The sequence below is a fragment of the Oncorhynchus mykiss genome, chromosome 5 (genome assembly GCF_013265735.2).
Source record: "Oncorhynchus mykiss isolate Arlee chromosome 5, USDA_OmykA_1.1, whole genome shotgun sequence".
In the NCBI taxonomy this organism is placed as follows: domain Eukaryota; kingdom Metazoa; phylum Chordata; class Actinopteri; order Salmoniformes; family Salmonidae; genus Oncorhynchus; species Oncorhynchus mykiss.
Genome location: NC_048569.1, coordinates 64,299,116 through 64,319,830, shown reverse-complemented (window position 1 = coordinate 64,319,830; position 20,715 = coordinate 64,299,116). Strand labels below are relative to the sequence as shown.

At 43.1% G+C, this 20,715-nt stretch overlaps 1 protein-coding gene across 7 annotated transcripts in view; it reads right to left on the bottom strand.

The window, feature by feature from the left end:
- The window catches only part of LOC110524320 (SH2 domain-containing adapter protein D), a 28,150-nt gene that overhangs the window by 5,778 nt on the left and 1,657 nt on the right, over positions 1–20,715 (bottom strand). The window contains exons 1-5 of one of the 7 annotated variants that reach the window (XM_021603858.2): positions 19,988–20,241; positions 18,712–19,093; positions 16,300–16,450; positions 14,031–14,255; positions 1,817–2,154 (exon numbers count right to left, since the gene is read on the bottom strand). In XM_021603858.2, coding sequence (XP_021459533.2) covers positions 1,859–2,154; positions 14,031–14,255; positions 16,300–16,450; positions 18,712–19,047 — 1,008 coding nt within the window. In that variant the 5' untranslated portion in view covers positions 19,048–19,093; positions 19,988–20,241 and the 3' untranslated portion in view covers positions 1,817–1,858. Of the gene's footprint in view, positions 1–1,816; positions 2,155–14,030; positions 14,256–16,299; positions 16,451–18,711; positions 19,094–19,275; positions 19,416–19,733; positions 19,756–19,987; positions 20,242–20,715 lie in introns of those variants that run through there. The other 6 variants (XM_036978071.1, XM_021603855.2, XM_036978070.1 and 3 more) reach the window with 6 other exon arrangements.

Sequence of the window (20,715 nt, the reverse complement as noted above, 5' to 3'; positions counted from 1 at the left end):
AAAGAAAGTGAGTCAGACAGAGTATCTCATTAAAAAGGGAAAACTCAAGCCAGGCCTGGGAAAACAGTGTAGATACTGTTGTTGGTGCAGATGGAAAAAGGGTTGGAGCATGCCATAGCACAGAGAACAGACTGTTTCTGCTGAAGGGGTACACAGTGGAGAGGAGAGCACAGATCTGACTGGGTGCAACATCATCATCCAATGGTTGCCTGGGACTAGGAGCTGCTCCAGGGGAGATCTGCAGGGTGACCTAATGAAAGGAGGCATGAGAGGACCACATAGCACAGGGGGCTTCTGGGTTGTGGCGGAAGCGGACCCTGAGGGCCTGCAGTGCGATGTAGAGGGAGAGTCAGTGCTGTGTGGCGACAGGCAAAATACCATCATGACCCAATGTTATGAGACCCATTGCTGTGTGCTACCACCAGTATCTGGCTTACTAGACCTATTATGGTGTGTTACAAAAAAGGCCTTCAATAGCCACTTGTTGCCAAACCTATTGTTGGGTTGTTAGGTTATGTGACCCATTGATGTACAATACCAGTCAAGGGTTTTTCTTTCTTTTTGCTATTTCTACATTGTAGAATAATAGTGAAGACATCAAAACTATGAACACATATGGAATCATGTAGTAACCAAAAGTGTTAAACAAATGTAAATATATTAGATTCTTCAAAGTAGCCACCCTTTGCCTTGATGACAGCTTTGCACACTCTTGGCATTCTCTCAACCAGCTTCACCTGGAATGTTTTTCCAACAGTTTCCACATATGGCTGCTTTTCCTTCACTGCGGTCCAACTCATCATAAACCATCTCAAATCGCTGCAGAATGCTGTAGTAGGCATGCTGCTTAAGTGTGCCTTGAATTCTAAATAAATCACTGAGTGTCACCAGCAAAGCACCCCCACATCATCACACCTCCTCCTCCATGCTTCACAGTGGGAACCAGACATGCGAAGATCATCCATTCACCTACTCTGCGTCTCACAAAGACATGACGGTTGGAACCAAAAATCGCAAATTTGGACTCATCAGACCAAAGGACAGATTTCCACCGGTCTAACGTCCATTGCTCGTGTTTCTTGGCCCAAGCAAGTCTCTACCCCTTTATTGGTGGTTTCTTTGCAGCATTTCGAACATGAAGGCCTGATTCACATAGTCTCCTCTGAACAGTTGATGTTGATGTGTCTGTTACTTGAACTCTGTGAAGCATTTATTTGGGCTGCATTCTGAAGTGCAGTTAACTCTAATGAACTTATCCTCTGCAGCAGAGGTAACTCTGGGTCTTCCTTTCCTGTTGCGGTCCTCATGAGAGACAGTTAACTCTAATGAACTTATCCTCTGCAGCAGAGGTAACTCTGGGTCTTCCTTTCCTGTTGCGGTCCTCATGAGAGACAGTTAACTCTAATGAATGTATCCTCTGCAGCAGAGGTAACTCTGGGTCTTCCTTTCCTGTTGCGGTCCTCATGAGAGACAGTTAACTCTAATGAATGTATCCTCTGCAGCAGAGGTAACTCTGGGTCTTCCTTTCCTGTTGCGGTCCTCATGAGAGCCAGTTTCATCATAGCGCTTGATAGTTTTTGGGACTGCACTTGAAAAGTTTTCCGCATTGACTGAACTTCATGTCTTAAAGTAATGATGGACAGATGTTTCTCTTTGCTTATTTGAGCTGTTCTTGCCATAATATTGACTTGGCCTTTTACCAAATAGGGCTATATTCTGTATACCACCCCTACCTTGTCACAACACAACTGATTAGCACAAACGCATTAAGAAGAGCCAAGCTGTCATCAAGGCGATGGGAGGCTACTTTGAAGAATTTGTTTAACACTTTATTGGTTACTACATGATTTCATGTGTGTTATTTCACAGTTTTGACATCTTCGCTATTATTATACAATGTAGAACAATAGTAAAAACAAACAAAAACCCTGGAATGAGTAGGTGTGCCCAAACTTGACTGGTACTGTATGTTAACATCATACAAAAAGCAGGCAGGGCAGATGCAGGACACTGGGGGTTCAGGCTGGTGGGTCAGGGAACAGGTTGGGGAGTGAGAAGGTGTTGTCCTGGGTAGGTGTTGTCCTATCAGGAGATCCTCCTCCATCTGCTGCCCCACTGGAGGGGGGCAGGGTAGCTCAGGCAGCTCTGACATATCTACAGGGAGCCAGGTGCAGAGGAGAGACAGATAAAAAATAATGGATGGATAGGAGGGGAAGTAGAATGAATACGGAGATGGATGGAATATGGAGGAGAGGTAAGAAGTCTGACAGGAGAAAGAGTGAAGGTAGCCAAGTAGATGCTGTGTGTCAGATTGAAAATGATGTGGACTGTGTGTCTAGGATGGTGAGGACAGGGCACACAAATGAGGCAGGAGCGGAACAAAATAGCTCATTACAATCCGTGGCCAGCAACCACGTAACCCATTACTGCAGTCTCAATGGCGCACGCACACAGAATCCGCCACAGCTGCGCAACACACCACACAGTGAATTACTAAACAAATGAAGGGGGGGCTGACATCTTGATGATCAGACAAAACCAAAGACCCCCTGGGTGTGTGACATAAAAGGGCAGCTGAACAGGGCATTAGGAGAGACCCCAGTGATGCTGTACATACAGCCCTCACTCTCATCCCTCCCTCTCTCTCACTAGTTCATTATTGATCAGGGAAAACACACTCCGCCACTTTCTCTGGCTCTCTGTGAACTATTGGTGCATGATGCAGTACAATGGCCCCATCTGGAGAGCCCTCCCAGCCCTGCAGAAGCCATCATTAAAGTGTGACCAGCTCAGAGAGAACAACAGTGAGGGAGGACTAGAATGAAAGGAAGGAGGGAATGAACTCAGTGAAGATAATCATACATTGTTTTGAAAAGGGATTGCAGTTAAGCTTTGCTTGTCACAGTTAAATGAGAAAATTTCAAACAGAATTCCTGCCCTGTTTAGGGGGAGTTCCAGACTGTATGCAATACCAAGGACATACAGTACACCATGTACTTAGAAACCAGTTGCACTAGCAGTACGAGTGGGTGTGCATTCTGTTCAAATTTTATGATTCCACAGTTGCTGCTATTTGTAGCACACAAGTGTTCTGTTTGAATGTCTGGAAGGCTGTTTGGGGCATCCGTGTTCCAGTGCGACCTCCTGCCTGCAGTGTAACATTTACCCTAAATGGCCCCTTTATAATCCCCTCATGACATCACCTTTACCTCCTCCTACACATGTCAGCACTCATCACTGTGACAAAGGGCAGGACGTGACCTTTTGCTGGCCGGGTGCACACAGAGCTGTCACTCAAACAGAGGGAACATCTGGGCTCCATTTACTACTAATGGGAACCTGTGGATCTATCACACAGGTTGTGGAGGCCATTTGCCCGAAGGTCTTTCTTGTGATATATTTACATTCTGACAACATCATGTTCAGAGAGCGAGAGAGCGAGAGCGAGAACTAGCAGGCAGATTGACATTTCAGAACAGAATATTCAATAATATATTTGAAAACCTGTACAAACCACGTTTTGTCACCAAAGCCCCATATACTACCCACCATTGCGACCTGTACGCTCTCGTTGGCTGGCCCTCGCTTCATACTCGTCGCCAAACCCACTGGCTCCATGTCATCTACAAGACCCTGCTAGGTAAAGTCCCCCCTTATCTCAGCTCGCTGGTCACCATTGCATCTCCCACCTGTAGCACACGCTCCAGCAGGTATATCTCTCTAGTCACCCCCAAAACCAATTCTTTCTGTGGCCGCCTCTCCTTCCAGTTCTCTGCTGCCAATGACTGGAACGAACTACAAAAATCTCTGAAACACTTCTCCCTCACTAGCTTTAAGCACCAACTGTCAGAGCAGCTCACATATTACTGCACCTGTATATAGCCCACCTATAATTTAGCCCAAAAAACTACCTCTTTCCCTACTGTATTTAATTAATTTATTTATTTTGCTCCTTTGCACCCCATTATTTTTATTTCTACTTTGCACATTCTCCCATTGCAAATCTACCATTCCAGTGTTTTACTTGCTATATTGTATTTACTTTGCCACCATGGCCTTTTTGCCTTTTGCCTCCCTTTTCTCACCTCATTTGCTCACATCGTATACAGACTTGTTTATACTGTATTATTGACTGTATGTTTGTTTTACTCCATGTGTCGTTGTATGTGTCGAACTGCTTTGCTTTATCTTGGCCAGGTCGCAATTGTAAATGAGAACTTGTTCTCAACTTGCCTACCTGGTTAGATAAAGGTGAAATAAAAAATAAATAAAAAAATAAACTCAGCAGACACAAAAGACAACCTCACACTGAAGTGGGTCCACTGGTTGAACCAAGAAAAAGGCATTTCAGTATAAAACAAGTTCAATCCATTTTACTCTTTCAGTATGGAAGACAATGGCACTACAACCTCAGAGCTCATAGTAAATATAGTAAATATAAAAAGCCATTTTATTTTTTATCAAAATAACTATCCTGGAATCAAGTGACAGGAGCATTGGATAAATCCTGCTGTATTTCGTCATTAAACACAAGTATTAAGACATCTGCTTTGTAACAAGCCCAGCTCCCCATGTTCTCTCTGCCAACAAAAGGCTTTCTGCCGGGCGCAACTTCTTCCTACTAATGACAGATAATTAACACCCCTATCCACGAATACACACTAAGGCATATAAAATAGGAATATGACATGGCATTTGAAATCCATTTTCATGGACAGAACTGCCATTTTCTTATTCAGCTCAAACCAATGGCTTTCTACTATTCCTCCCTTTCTGATTTCTCTTCTTGGCCTCAATTTTTCTGGGATTGTATATTCTGTTGGTTCCTGCGCACACACACACCATCTCTCCCCCACTCAGTGGTGCATTATCTATCCCTTCACTACTTCTCTCCCCCCTCCCCATCTCACTCTGCCTCCCATCCAACTCACTTGAGGGAACGAGTCTGGATGGTGAAGGATGTCTTTTCATTAACATCAGTAAAGCTTCACATGGAGCAAGAGAGCGCGAGGGTTGGAAGAATGTCGACACGACACATCCTGTAAATTGATGGAGAAGCCAGTTGGGAACCCCAGGGCCAGCTTAGAGTGAGCTAACAGACCAGGGACACACCGGCCAAGGTGACGGAAATCTCATGATTGCTGCGTCGCACGCACACATGCACACAAATGTGTCTTTGTAGACGCCAGTCTACAGTACATTCACACCTGGAAAACCAATCCAAAATTCCGTATCTGCAAAATATTGTGTGAGAGACCTTTAAATGATATTTAAGGCCTCCTACTTGTGGAGGGAAACCAGATATCAGAGATCAGATACTAAAAGCACATAATGTAGATCAAATATGCTGTGTACCTAACACCATTCATCTACTCATTAGACAGGGCATTCTGTGTGGAGTAATGAGTGTCCATTAAATTAGCTCACTAATTGGTGTTGCATGGCTGCAGGGCTATCTATGCAACCCTCACTGTTACATTTTAAAACATTCACAGGAATTAATGATGGTTGTAATATGGGGGAGCTAGGTGCTAGTGACAGGTTTGTAGTGTTCTAATTAAAACCTACTGGACTGAGGCATGTCTGTCTACCAGCAGCAGGCTCTCTCACACTGCTGGTGTCACGTAATTGACTACCAACTCACACCCAGACACTGATCTCCACCTGAGCTGGACTGGACTCCACAGTGAATACTGTTCATCCCACTCTAAAAGAGGATATGCACAGCATTTTACTTCCTGATTATCATAATTGTGCATGTAATATGAAACTATCCAAAAAGCCACATCTAAATGTGCATCCTGCTCTCACTCCTGACCAATGTTCCCTTTAAGCTGCGCTTGTTCGCAGGAGTGCAGCTCCCCAGGACTGCCGTGCAGAAGAAATATCAGCACGCGCAGAGAAACACTAGATTGAACTTAACTAAGGGGAAAAACTGTAGAAAGTTAACACTATCAACATTTCCCTTTACTGTGGGAATTGTGATCGAATCAATGCAATATTATCCACTTTCAATACAACATACCAAAACAAAACTATGCAAGACTAAGTATGCAGAAATAACTATGCAAAATATGTTGCAGGCAGAACAGTGCAGCATAACCAATCAGAGCTGCAGTAGACCTTTATGCAAATAGACCGTTGCCATATCTGGATCTGTGCTATTCACTTTAAACTGGACCGTGTTTACAGTATGAGTAGATGCTCTTGTTTTGAGATCCAAGCAAGAGCTGCATGCAGCCAAGTGTGCACGTGTTCATATTAGCCCACTTATAGATCATTTGTAGTCAGCAATGGGAGAGTGATTGCTTCCTATAAGAGCACAAAACATGTACATTTCTTTTTTTCAAAAGTGATTCGGATAAACAGCTTTTTTTTTTTATCTTAAAAGGGGCAGTGTTGTATTTTGAGAGAGGCTTGAATAAGCTAAGTAGCCTATAGGCAGAGGGTAGCATAATGTATCTAATTCTCTGTAATAATGTTATGGGATTAATAATGCATTTTAATTTTGTATAAAATGCTACTTGCATCAAAACAACAACATTTTCAGTCACCTTGTCTGAAGGACAAGTGGATAAACAGGTTAATGTCAAGCCCTGCATGTTCTTTTCAAAAGTCTCATGGAATATAGGCCTACATTGAACAACACATTGGCTGCTATTGTAGGCTGAATGATAGAACATCCAGTTCCATGTTAAAATGTAATGGGATGCATTTTCTCCATTGTTTTTGATGGTAGGCCACTCTAGTAGGCCTACATTATGATCAAATAGCTACAGTAGCCTACTTGACCATTGTCTGAAACTAACTTAAAGCAGGTACAGCCTCAGTGTTCACAGTAAATGCTTGCTGGAAGTTGCACTGAATATTCACAACATTCAAGTTTGCGCTCAGCAGACCTGAAATTTACTCGGTGCCGAAAAAATGTAAGGGAATATTTCTCCTGACTGTGGTAACTGTTGATAATCAGTTCGTGTGGTGATGAGGTGAGAGCTGAGGCACTGCTGGCAGATCGTAGGTTATCAGGCGGTGTGTCACCTCGGGAGGGAGGACTGCAGGGACAGTCCTGTCACCGCTGTGGGAGGAGAGGCCGCAGTGAAGGCGAAGGTGTCAGCGCCACGCATGACTGATTGCTCCCTGTCACAATGGCCTCGACCCCCCCCCCCCCTCCTCCACAGCCAATGTCATTCATTATCTTCTGTCCCCTGCCCTCGGAGTCGCTGGGATCCACAAACATCCGCACTGAGCTCACATCAAATCTGCCATAACCTTGGACGTCCCCCCTCTCTCTACAGCTCTTCAACTAACCCTCAGTGCTGCCATACCAACCCTGCCTAGTAATGCCCGCCATCTGACTGGGAATATGGATTAAAAGTGAGAATGGAACATACTGTAGTGTTTCTGTTTTTCCCTCCAACCAATCTGTTCACACAGGCCGGGGTGCTGGCAGCTAACTGACTGCAGGTAGAAAAACAGGTGCCAGGAAATCATGAGTGAAGGTTTTTGTCCCCCCATCTGGTACCATTTCTTATTGGTGTTGTAATAGATCCTGTCCAAGAGATCTGGGTTTTATTCCTTAAATCTTCTGAGAGGGTCACCCACCCGATGGAAGTAATCCTCTCCGTCAACGCTACGTTGTCTATTTAATGCCTGCGATGTAATGTGATTTGAACATGTTCTGTGTGTTTGTGTCTGTGTCGTGTGTTGCTGTAGCAGTTCTGCTGACCACCTGCTTATTAGATCTGGATCAGTCATGCACACGTGAGCATGTAATTAACTGAGAAGAGAGGGAGGAAGGGAGAGCGAATGCATGAAAAAGAGGAGTGAAAGCAAGCTTGTTGATTTATTCTCCTGTCACTTTGACCTCCTGACTGAGATGCAGCTCAATTAAGTAGGCTTGCCCTGCCGTATCGTAACTGATCTACTGCCCACCGTCCAGTCTGTCAATCACACACACACACACCAGAAACGGAGACAGGGCCTCACAATATATAAAAAAAAAAACTTGTATTATTTATGATGTACACTGAGCATTCCACAGGGATGCTGGCCCATGTTGACTCCAATGCTTCCCGTCGTTGTGTCAAGTTGGCTGGATGTCCTTTTGGTGGTGGGCCAGTCTTGATACACACAGGAAACTGTGGAGTGTGAAAAAACCCAGCAACAATGCAGTTCTTGACATCTACTACCATACCCCACTCAAAGGCACTTAACGGTAAGTATTTTGTCTTGCCCATTCACCGTCTGAATGGCACACATACATACATACATACATACATACAATTCTTCTTTAAAAACTAGTCGATTTCCGCGGCCCAGCGAAATGTAATTAGCATTAAAAAAAATCCCCATAGAAATCTGTCAGTTTAATCTAGAGATATGAGACATTATTTGGCATCGGATCCGTCTCAATCCATCACATCCGCTGATGTCGCACTTCCGCATCTGCGGTGAAAGGTGACAGATATAGAGCAGTGTTTGTCAGATCATGAGACATCCCGAAAATCAGTCTTCTCACAAAATCATCTATAGCGTCCAAACGGTTTGGCCTACAAACTATGACTCCCTCTGTGGAAAGATGAGACTCACGAAAACGATGGTGTTCTCTGTGACAACCACAATCACCTTGACTCGCTTGAAGTCGGTACAGCCAATCTGCAAACTTCTGTGTGTAGCATCCGAACAGTTTGGCTACACACATTTTGCTCTAGGATGCCCACAGGCCTCATCTAAAAAGGTCCCCCGGTAACAGTTTTTTAAAAATGAAGTGTAGTGCATTCAGAAATGATTCAGACCCTTTCCCCACTTCGTGATGTTACAACCATATTCTTAAATGTATTAAAACAAAAAAAATCCCTCAATCTACACACAATACCCCATAATGACAACGCAAAAAAACTGGTTTAGAAATGTTAGCAAATGTATTGCCTTATTTATTTACGTAAGTATTCAGACCCTTTGCTATTGAGCTCAGGTGCATCCTGTTTCCATTAATCATCCTTGAGATGTTTCTACAACATGGAGTCCACCTGTGGCATATTCAATTGATTGGACATGATTTGGAAAGGCACACACCTATATAAGGTCCCTCAGTTGACAGTGAATGTCAGAGCAAAAACCAAGCCTGAGGTCGAAGGAATTGTCCATAGAGCTCTGAGACAGGATTGTGTCAAGGAAGCATTGAAGGTCCCCAAGAACACAGTGGTCTCCATCATTCTTGAAATGGAAGATATTTGGAACCACCAAGACTATTCCTAGAACTGACCGCCAGGCCAAAACGGAGCAATTGTGGAAGAAGGGCCTTGGTCAAGGACGTGACCAAGAGCCCGATTGTCACTCTGAAAGAGCTCCAAAGTTCTTCTGTGGAGATGGGAGAACCTTCCAGAAGGACAACCAATCTTTGCAGCCAATCAGGCCTTTATGGTAGAGTGGCCAGACGGAAGCTCCCCAGTAAAAGGCACGACAGCCTTTTAGTTTGCAAAAAAGCACCTAAAAAGGACAAGATTCTCTGGTCTGATGAAACCAAGACTGAACTCTTTGGCCTGAATGACAAACGTCACGTCTCGGGAAACCTGGCACCACCCCTACGTGAAGCATGGTGGTGACAGCATCATGCTGCTGAGATGTTTTTCAGCGGCAGGGACTGGGAGACTAGTCTGGATCAAAAGATTGCTGAGTTAAAGTACAGAGAGATCCTTGATGAAAATCTGCTCCAGAGCGCTCAGGACCTGACTGACCAGCAGGACAACGACCCTAAGCACACAATGCAGGAATGCCAAGACAATGCAGGAATGGCTTCAGGACAAATCTCTGAATGTCCTTGAGTGGCCACAGTCAGACTTGAACCCAATCGAACATCTTTGGAGAAACCTGAAAATAGCTGTGCAGCGACGCTCCCCTTCCAACCTGACAGAGCTTGAGAGAATGGGAGAGAAGAATGGGAGAAACTCCCAAAATACAGGCGTGCCAAACTTGCAGCCTCGATTCTTCTTGGGTATGACGCTACAATTGCTTCCAAATGTGCTTCAACGAAGTACTGAGTAAAGGGTCTGAATACTTATGTAAATGTGATATTTTTTCAAATGTATATAAAAAAAAATAAGATCGTCTAAAATCCTGTTTTTGCTTTGTCATTGTGGAGTTATATACATGTAAAAAAATAAGTGTATATATATATATATATGTGTGCGCGCATTTCCTGATCCTTCTTATATCTCTCAGACATAGGACATAGTGGGGCAAAAAAGTATTTAGTCAGCCACCAATTGTGCAAGTTCTCCCACTTAAAGATGAGAGAGGCCTGTAATTTTCATCATAGGCACACTTCAACTATGACAGACAAAATTAGAAGAAAAGAAATCCAGAAAATCACATTGTAGGATTTTTAATGCATTTATTTGCAAATTATGGTGGAAAATAAGTATTTGGACAATAACAAAAGTTTCTCAATACTTTGTTATATACCCTTTGTTGGCAATGACAGAGGTCAAACGTTTTCTGTAAGTCTTCACAAGGTTTTCACACACTGTTGCTGGTATTTTGGCCCATTTCTCCATGCAGATCTCCTCTAGAGCAGTGATGTTTTGGAGCTGTTGCTGGGCAACACGGACTTTCAACTCTCTCCAAAGATGTTCTATGGGGTTGAGATCTGGAGACTGGCTAGGCCACTCCAGGACCTTGAAATGCTTCTTACAAAGCCACTCTTTCGTTGCCCGGGCGGTGTGTTTGGGATCATTGTCATGCTGAAAGACCCAGCCACGTTTCATATTCAATGCCCTTGCTGATGGAAGGAGGTTTTGAGTCAAAATCTCACAATACATGGTCCCATTCATTCTTTCCTTTCCACGGATCAGTCGTCATGGTCCCTTTGCAGAAAAACAGCCCCAAAGCATGATGTTTCCACCCCCATGATTCACAGTAGGTATGGTGTTCTTTGGATGCAACTCAACATTCTTTGTCCTCCAAACATGACGAGTTGAGTTTTTAACCAAAAAGTTATATTTTGGTTTCATCTGACCATATGACATTCTCCCAATCTTCTTCTGGATCATCCAAATGCTCTCTAGCAAACTTCAGATGGGTCTGGACATGTACTGGCTTAAGCAGGGGGACACGTCTGGCACTGCAGGATTTGAGTCCCTGGCGGCGTAGTGTGTTACTGATGGTAGGCTTTGTTACTTTGGTCCCAGCTCTCTGCAGGTCCTTCACTAGGTCCCCCCGTGTGGTTCTGGGATTTTTGCTCACCGTTCTTGTGATCATTTTGACCCCACGGGGTGAGATCTTGCGTGGAGCCTCAGATCGAGGGAGATTGTCAGTGGTCTTGTATGTCTTCCATTTCCTAATAATTGCTCCCACAGTTGATTTCTTCAAACCAAGCTGCTTACCTATTGCAGATTCAGTCTTCCCAGCCTGGTGCAGGTCTATAATTTTGTTTCTGGTGTCCTTTGACAGCTCTTTGGTCTTGGCCATAGTGGAGTTTGGAGTGTGACTGTTTGAGGTTGTGGACAGGTGTCTTATTGTGGACAGGTGTCTTTTACTGATACCAAGTTCAAACAGGTGCCATTAATACAGGTAACGAGTGGAGGACAGAGGAGCCTCTTAAAGAAGTACTGGTCTGTGAGAGGTCTGTGAGAGCCATAAATCTTGCTTGTTTGTAGGTGACCAAATACTTATTTTCCACCATAATTTGCAAACAAATTAATTAAAAATCCTACAATGTGATTTTATGAATTTTTTTCTCATTTTGTCTGTCATAGTTGAAGTATACTTATTATGAAAATTACAGGCCTCATCATTACAGGCCTCAAGTGGGAGAACTTGCACAATTGGTGGCTGACTAAATACTTTTTTGCCCCCCTGTACACTTCATAACAAACTTCCTTTGGATCTTTTTTTTTTTGGGGGGGGGGGGGGGGGGCTCTCTGTTGTTCTATATAGTGAATATGTTATTCAATGCGTTTGTATGGGCTAATAGCAGGAAGGACAAATTATATATATAATTTTATTTTAAATAAGTATATTTTTTGATTCTTCAAGGGGTCTTAAAATTCCAAATCAAATAGCTAAATGATCCTTGGTATGACCTTCTTAAAACAATTCCATATAGCTTAGTAGAACCCCTCTACAGTCTAAGGGCTGTAGAACCCAGCAGCGTTGGTAGTTCAAAACTCAAATGGGTGCGCCTGGCATCTACTACCATACCCCTTTCAAAGGCACACATACACAATCCAAGTCTCAAATGTCTCAAGGTTTGAAAATCCTTATTTAACCTGTCTCCTCCCCTTCATCTACACTGATTGAAGTGGATTTAACAAGTGACATCAATAATGGATCATAGCTTTCACCTGAAATCACCTGGTCAGTCTATATCATGGATAACGCAAGTGTTCTTAATGTTTTTATACTCAGCGTAAGTGTCGGATACAGATAGCAAATTCATTAACACACACAAAGTCACCCGTATCATCCAGTCTCATGTTCAATTGGCAAGTAGTCATGAATGTGATAATTCAAGGTGTGTGTTTAGTAGCGTGAGAGTAAAAAGTGAAAGATTATTCATTGAGTGTAAAAGGGTGGTTGTGAGTGTTAGGGACGAGTACTCAAACAGACGTCAAAACTAGCTTCAACCAACTCTAAAATGTGTTTGTGGAATGTGCTTTGTGGCATGTCTGGGGGGGGGGATACATTTTGTCTTGAAGACCATGTCAATTTGCTTTGACTCTAGTTTTCCATTTGTACATGTTTTGGTTTTTGCCCCTCAAATACACAACAAGGCAAGCATCACTCAGTTCTTCTCCCTATATTCCCTTTCCCTCACTCAATTGCATTCCAAGCGCTCCCTCTACACACGCATGCTGAGTTGGCACACAAGCTCCCGTTAGGCTTACAGAAATAAATGCCTATAAAAACGGAGGAACGGTGGGCGTAGAAAAAGGTCTAACTGATAGGATACACAAGATACATTCCTTGCCAAATTACGACAGTTTTAATCATAAATAAAACATAGACTGGTTGATTGAAGTAGGGAAATATGTGTTCTAAAAATGAGCTGCAGTTTGGGAATAATTGTATCCAGTCTATTTTCTGCTTAGGCTACTTTGTGAACTGCTGGTGCCATTTAGAATTGGTTAGCCTAAGCCATAACCCCCCTAAACATAGAGAGGTTCCACACTGAAAATATGCAAAAACAGGTTAAAGACAAAGAGCATATTTTCATCAGAATCATTATGCCTACTCACCAAACTGATGCCGTGCCGTAATTCATCACCATGCAGTGTACAATGTGGAATCGTTCATCCATTTAAACAAATTCCAAAGAACAGGCAGAATAAACTAAATTAAACGTCTGTAGGTCTATATCGAAAAGACCACAGATTTTGGTATGTAACAATGAAAAACGCCAAAATAAGCCCCGTTTCAAATTATCACTCTTTGAAAAGAACAGCTCCAGACACGCAGGATGGGTGCGTATTACTTCGCACTGGCAACTTTTTTCATTTGGAAAAATATTCTGTCATATTAAATTGTGTTTTTTTGCAATAAAATAGGTGCGTCTTTAATGTGATAAGGGCTCGGGAAATAACAGTGTGGAAAAAATGTGAGGGAAAAAAATGCTGTGCAGGCCTTGCTCTTGTGTTCTAAAAATAGAACTTGAGAAAAAGAATAATAATACATGTACTGAACAGTCAAACCCTAATGAGTGTAATAGTGACAGTGTGAGATAGCTACTCAGGTGGCTGAGGATGGGACTGAGGTCAGTCAGCGCTCCCAAGTGGTGCAGCATTTTAAGGCACTGCATCTCTGTATTAGAGGCATCACTACAGACCCTGGTTCGATCTAGGGCTGTATCACAACCGGCCGTGATTGGGAGTCCCATAGGGTGGCGCACAATTAGTCCAGCGTCGTCTGGGTTAAGGGAGGGTTTGGCCGGGGTAGGCCGTCATTGTAAATAAGAATTTGTTCTGACTTGCCTAGTTAAATAAAGGTTCAATTAAAAAAAAAGAGATACAAATGTTTAAGTAGGTCAATACCTGCGAAGGCTTTAGAGATGTTCTCTTTCTTCCACTCCCATGGCTGGTCGTACTCGTCTGCTGGCCGCTCGTCATCCTGCGGCAACCGGCTCTCCCTGCCTTCCTCCAGGGGGTTGCTGTACCCCAGCCCCACCCCTAGCGGCCGCCCCCGCCCCTTCTCATAGGGGGTGTCGTAGAGCTGCACCTCGCCTTGTGTCCGACCCACTCCGGGACCATGCTGCAACTCTGTTAGAGAGAACACAAACATTTGACTAATTTCATTGAATAGTGTGCGACTATTCCATTTGTTTTTCAAAGAGAGAACAAACACATTTCAAAGTTAGACATGAAGGATTTATGAACCAACAGTTAATAATTTAGAACACAGAAACAGAAAACAAACTGTTATTATGGTTAGAAAACACAAGATTCCTACAACAGGAGGTCAATTGCATCTGTCACAGCAAATTATATGAAAAGCCTGTTGAGCAAAAACAACATGAGTTGAATTTGAGGATGGGAAACAAATTATGTTTGCACAGCTTGCTGAAGGCTCAACGCGTCATATGGAGAGGCTTAACTAAACTCTGGGCTAGACCCGGAGCCGTGTAGCAGAAGAACAGCACTTCTCTTCACAGTTACAGCAGCAATCTAGTTGCTGCATCTCACAACAGCCAGTCTCATTTGCATTTTTATCAGAATTCTCAGCATGTAGCATGTTCTATAAAAATCTTTCCCAACACCGTCAACCTTCAGAGAGTTACGTGTGACTTTGAGCTGAGAAGCCATAGATTATTGAAATAACAAAAACACACGAAGACAGACTTCTGAAACAACTGCCATGTGGGCTGTGAAGCTCAAAGCTTCAAAAAACAGGCAATATTGGGTGGAAGGAAAGTGGAAGAATCTTTTGTCTCCACCATCAGCCTATCTATGGAGGTGCAGTGATGTGAGAGGGAAAGAGTGCTGGATCTTAAATGGAAGGGTTGGCTGGTGAAAAGCAGAACAGGCTAACTTTAACCTTCAGACTAAAGACTGCTATTGGGCGCCCCTGCCGTCTCCATGGCGACAGAGGCGGCCCCGGGGACAGACCCTGAGGTGGGAGGAGGTGAGGAAGGGAGGGGAGGGCTGGGTTGGTTTGATGTTAAATCATTGAGACAGAGGCAGGCTTGGTGTTGTGGCATGCTGCTGTACCTGTGCAGGGAGCATGGAATGTCAGGGAACAGAGAGGAGATAGAAGAGATTAGGGGAGGGAGATGAAAATAGGCAGGGTGGGAATGAGAAATGGATGGGAACATGAAGGGAGAGAACATATCTTGAAGGGAATCAGGAATCTATTACGGTATGCAAATGTATGTCAGACCGGCAGGTGACAGAGAATAGAAACTGAGTTCTGCCTTTATTCTCCCCAACTGAACTTTCAAAAACGTGACAGAACCACATTTAAGATACCTTGGGGACGACATCTGCCAAAAACACACATCAGTTGATAATCTGTCTCTGGGGGGGTATAATAGCTGTTCTACTTGAGAATCAGAGCGATATTCAGTGTCACACCTGGCTTTCCCTCTTCCACCATGTGTTTAATGGAACGCCCACTGACATACCACAGTAACTCAGTCCTGGGTTGACTGGCTCACTGGCTTAGGCTCCATTGTGTATTTACCAAGCTGAAAGACTAAGAGCCCCTTTGTCCTAACCCTGTGACTATAAACTGCTTCTGACTTGAATGAAGCCAGCAAAGACAACAGTCAAACACACACTGACTCTCAGACGGATTAAAAAGCTACCCAGATTCCCGAGGGCAACTAGGGGAGAATCCCTCCACCACTCTAGTGAGAGACGCTACACTGCATGGCTCTGACAGACAGTGGCTGAGGAAACAGAGTTGTTACTACAGAAAGGCAACATGAGAAACGACAGATCTGAACCAAGGGATGGAGGATGAGCGCTAGGGAAAGGATGAGCGCGAGAGACATTTGTAAGGCTGTGAGTCAGACAGAGGACAATCTGACAGGGGAAAAGTCTCCCTCCTGCAGCGGAGGGCGTCGTGGCCTCGTCGGCAGATCTGTTTTACGCTAGGCTCTAGCCAACTCTCCTATCGAAGGCATGATAACCAAAGTCAGAGGAGTTGGCTAAACCACAAACAGATCTGGTAACAGGCTAGAAGACAGATATGAACAAAAACGCCATGGAGAGAATATATTCCGTCAATTGTGATTAGCCTACCTGTCCTGTGACAAAGAAATACTTGGTTCATCCAAAAACCAAAGCCTAGTAACCGACTCACCTGTGATGACGCGTTGGGCCTCGTAAGGCTCCATGTAGCCGTTGTTCTCGCAGTGCACAGGTCCCAGATCAGACTCTGGCCGGGGATTTGTGTGAGCATCAAACGGATCAGAATAATCTGCATCTCTTACTGCTGGGGCTGACGGAACCACCTGGGGTATAACAGACACTCATTAAGACACAATACATTACAATGTATCACTCATACAGTGCATTCAGAAAGTATTCAGACCCCTTGACTTTTTCCAAATTTTGTTACAGCCATATTCTAAAATGGATTGAATAAATTGTTTTCCTCATCAATCTGCACACAATACCCCAGAATGACAAATCCATAATGACAAATCCTTGTTTACATAAGTATTTAGACCCAGAGCAAAAACCAAGACATGAGGTCGAAGGAATTGTCTGTAGAGCCCCGAGACAGGATTGTGTCAAGGCACAGATCTGGGAAGGTTACAAACAAAAATCTGCAGCATTTAACATCCACAAGAACACAGTGGCCTCCATCATTCTTAAATGGAACCACCAAGACACTTCCAAGAGGTGTCCATCCAGCCAAACTGAGCAATCCGGGAAAAAAGGTATTGTTCAGGGAGGTGACCAATGGTCACTGACAGAGCTCCAGAGTTTTTCTGTGGAGATGGGAGAACCTTCCAGAAGGACCACCATCTCCGCAGCACTCCACCTGTCAGGCCTTTATGGTAGAGTGGCCAGACAGAAGCCATTCCCTCAGTAAAAGGCACATGACAGCCAGCTTGGAGTTTGCCAAAAGCCACCTACAGTAGAGAATCTCAGACCAAGATTGTCTGGTCTGATGAAACCAAGAGTGAACTCATTGGCCTGAATTCCAAGCTTATGGATGAAACCTGTTTTTCAGCAGCAGGGACTGGGAGACTAGTCAGGATCGAGGGAAAGATGAACGGGGCAAAGTACAGAGAGATCCTTGATGATAATCCCTAAGCACACAGTCAAGATAATGCAGGAAGGGCTTTGGGACAAGTCTCTGAATGTCCTTGAGAGGTCCAACCAGAGCCCGGACGTGAACCCGATCGAACATCTCTGGGGATACCTGAAAATTGCTGTGCAGTGACACTCCCCTTCCAACCTGACAGAGCTTGAGAGGATCTGCAGAGAAGAAATGGGAGAAACTCCCCAAATACAGGTGTTCCAAGCTTGTAGCGTCATCCCCAAGAAGACTCAAGGCTGTAAGCACTGCCAAAGGTACTTCAACTAAATACTGAGTAAAGGGTCTGAATACTTATACAAATGTGATATTTCAGTTTATGTACATTTGAATTTTTTTTTTTTTTTAACGGTTTTTGCTTTGTCATAATGTGTTATTGTGTGTAGATTGATAAGGAAAAAATATATATTTAATCTATTTTAGAATAAGGCTGTAACGTAACAAAATGTTTAAAAACTCAAGTAGTCTGAACCCTTTTCCCAAATGCACTATACACTAAGAGCACAAACCGTCATTCTGTTACCAAACTTTTCATCTGTACTGTTCTTCAAGTAAATGTGTTTTTGTAAAATTTTTGCTTTTGAAATTGTTAAAAGTAGTCCTTGTACATAGAGTTGTGGTTTGTTTAACTTTGCAATCATTGGTTTTGTTTGTCATGCATTTTTAAGTGAAAAGACTGCGTTTTAACATCATTGTTACCGTGGAATTGCTCTTATCGAAAGCCCAGGATTTAAATTGCAATGTTCATGGGGGGATGGATGTTCTCACACACCAGAATTCCACACAGACATTAATGAGGGCAGCCAGAGCACCTACGCAGAGTGTCTGTATCAACTCTACCTTCCCTTAGACCTTCAATGCACTTCAGGAGCTGTGCACTTAAGGCTTTTCAAATGAGAATAAGAGATCGATTTTAATGCAGAATCAATGTGCATTCCCTGCCTCTATAGGCAAATACTATCTTACTCTCTGTCTCTGTCTCTCTATGAAATTCTGAGCATCCCTGACCCTTGCAGCTGTGCCTGTGTGTTCTCCTGCCAACACATACTGTACTCATCCAGGGTGGGTCTATGTGCCTGATGGCAGCACAAGTGTGGCATACGGTACTATAGCAGCCTAAGGCCTGTATAGCTTTCCTCACCATGTGTTCACATGGGAATCTCTCTCTGCTTGCTAAACCAAACACCATTTATTATTTATGTCTGGACATAAACTCAGGGGACTGTGACACCCCACTCAACGAGCCATTCATCCCATCAATAACGCTTCCTTCCATTAGTCATCCAGGCCGGCCAATTTATGGGCCACTTCAAACATGGCATGATGTATTGAAACATTGCATACTTCTGACTCACATTACCAGTCACTTGCATATGGGCTTAATCAATAAGCAGAGAGGTCTTTTTAATGGTAATGATTGTTAACGTGGAACAGGAAATGACTTACAGGCTCTTGATCTTCTAGGGAGATGGCACTCAGTAAGATCTTAGTTCGCCCCAGGTCCTGAGAGTCCATCTTGATGAGACGATGTTTGGGAGATACAACCTTCATATCCAGGCTGGCGGACTTCAGAGGAGAACCAAAGGCAGGGTAGGAGGAGTCTGAGGACCCAGACTCGTTTCTGGCCCGGTTCTCAGAGTCCTCGTATGGGTCCTCAAAGTCTAGTTTCTTCTGAGCCCGATAGGCTTTCAGTATCTCACTCTCTGTGTAGTCTGGTTTGGGTGGCTGAGGAGGCATCCTCCTGCTCCCAAAACTCAAATAGTCTTTGAGCCACTTTGCCATTTGACCTCTGCTCCCTCAGGCACTTGATGGGTTGAAAGACAGGTTTCTGTGAAGAGAAAATGTTATGATTCTGGTTAAACTACTTGCTTTCCTTTTAGTGACCTGATTCTAAACCTCAGACTCAATAGACAACAGACAGTGGATGGGTTAACATTGTGTGTCCTGTTCTGAAGTAAAACACTAACATAATGTCATCATTCATTCAAAATGTAGGACTACTAGGATAACCTGAAATCCTACAATAATCATCTCTGTGTGCACATGGACACTTCTCCCACTGGTCCAGGGGCCACTGTGCAACAGCCAGAACAAATATAAGAAAAAAACTAACCCTAGTCTCAGTGACAGCTGGACTTTAATTACTACTAATCAGTAGGAACTACTAATTACTACTAATGCTCAGAGAAACAATAAAGCAGTCTTTATAGCAGACTTTGCCTGAGAACAGCAATTAAATTGTAAACCCAGTAATAAAGTCTGATTTAATTAACAGATACTGAATCCACTAGGAACAACTGCAAGTCATGGATAAAAACAAGCAAAACAGTTTCCTGACCTGTGTCAAACTTCAAAACAGAAGGCAATCAACAAAGATAAGTAATATGTTACATCACACTTATATTTTACAACTAACATAAAAGCAACAGTACAGGTAACAGTTTAACACGCATTAAATACAATTATACCATATCAAATAGTCTTTATATGCTTAAAAACATATTGGTCCAAAACATCCCATTGTAATCATGTTTTCCTTTGCTCTTGTCCTCTTTGATATGTTCATTATTTCACCATCGACAACGATGATAACATTGAAACAAACTACAATTCAAGCACTTAAATCTGTAATTCTACTTCCACGTAAATTCTGCAACTTTTAAAATAAGCTTTTCAATAAATTCCAGTTTTTATACTGAAAGTGCATTGCAATAAGACACACCTTCAGTCCTACCACTCAGTATGCGAGCGTTTTATTCCACTTTTCTTCATTTTGATCGTAGAAAGTAGTCCTATGTTAATAATAGCTTTTGTCCATGAACGTAAATATGGAAAGAACAATCATTTCGCTCCAGTGTGACAGCCTGCGTGCGAGGGTGGAGAATAACAGCAAAGTTCCGCTGGGAAACGACTGATCGCAAGTGAGAGCAACTACGAAGGAAACCTATAGAAATCAGGGAGAAACCACGCAATTAAAGGGGAGGTGTTCATTCCATGATTCACAATGGATTCTCTCTTTTACAGTCAGCCGATTTTTCATTTAATAATTCTGCATAGACCAGACCCATAACATAAGAGTAATTGCTTATGGAAAATTAAGTAGGCTGCATCTAAAAAATGATATGTAGTAGCCCTACAAATTAAATGAAAATCAGGTTTAAAATACTCAGGCATTCAGATACTTGAACAGATCATTGAAATGCTTGTTCTCATTAAACAGCAAAACGATTCCAAACGCATGAAAAGAGAATACAAGTTTTGTATAATTGCAATGTTTCCTCCACCCCTCTCAATTTGTCCTCATCCCAGCACTCTCTTGCTGATTTGCCTGCCTTAACAGCAAATTAGGCTATGACATTCAAAATTATGTAAATTAGTTTGGTAAATTGGTAGGAGAGAAAAAAGAATTTCCTCTGCACAATAATTAACACTTACACCCACAAACTGTTA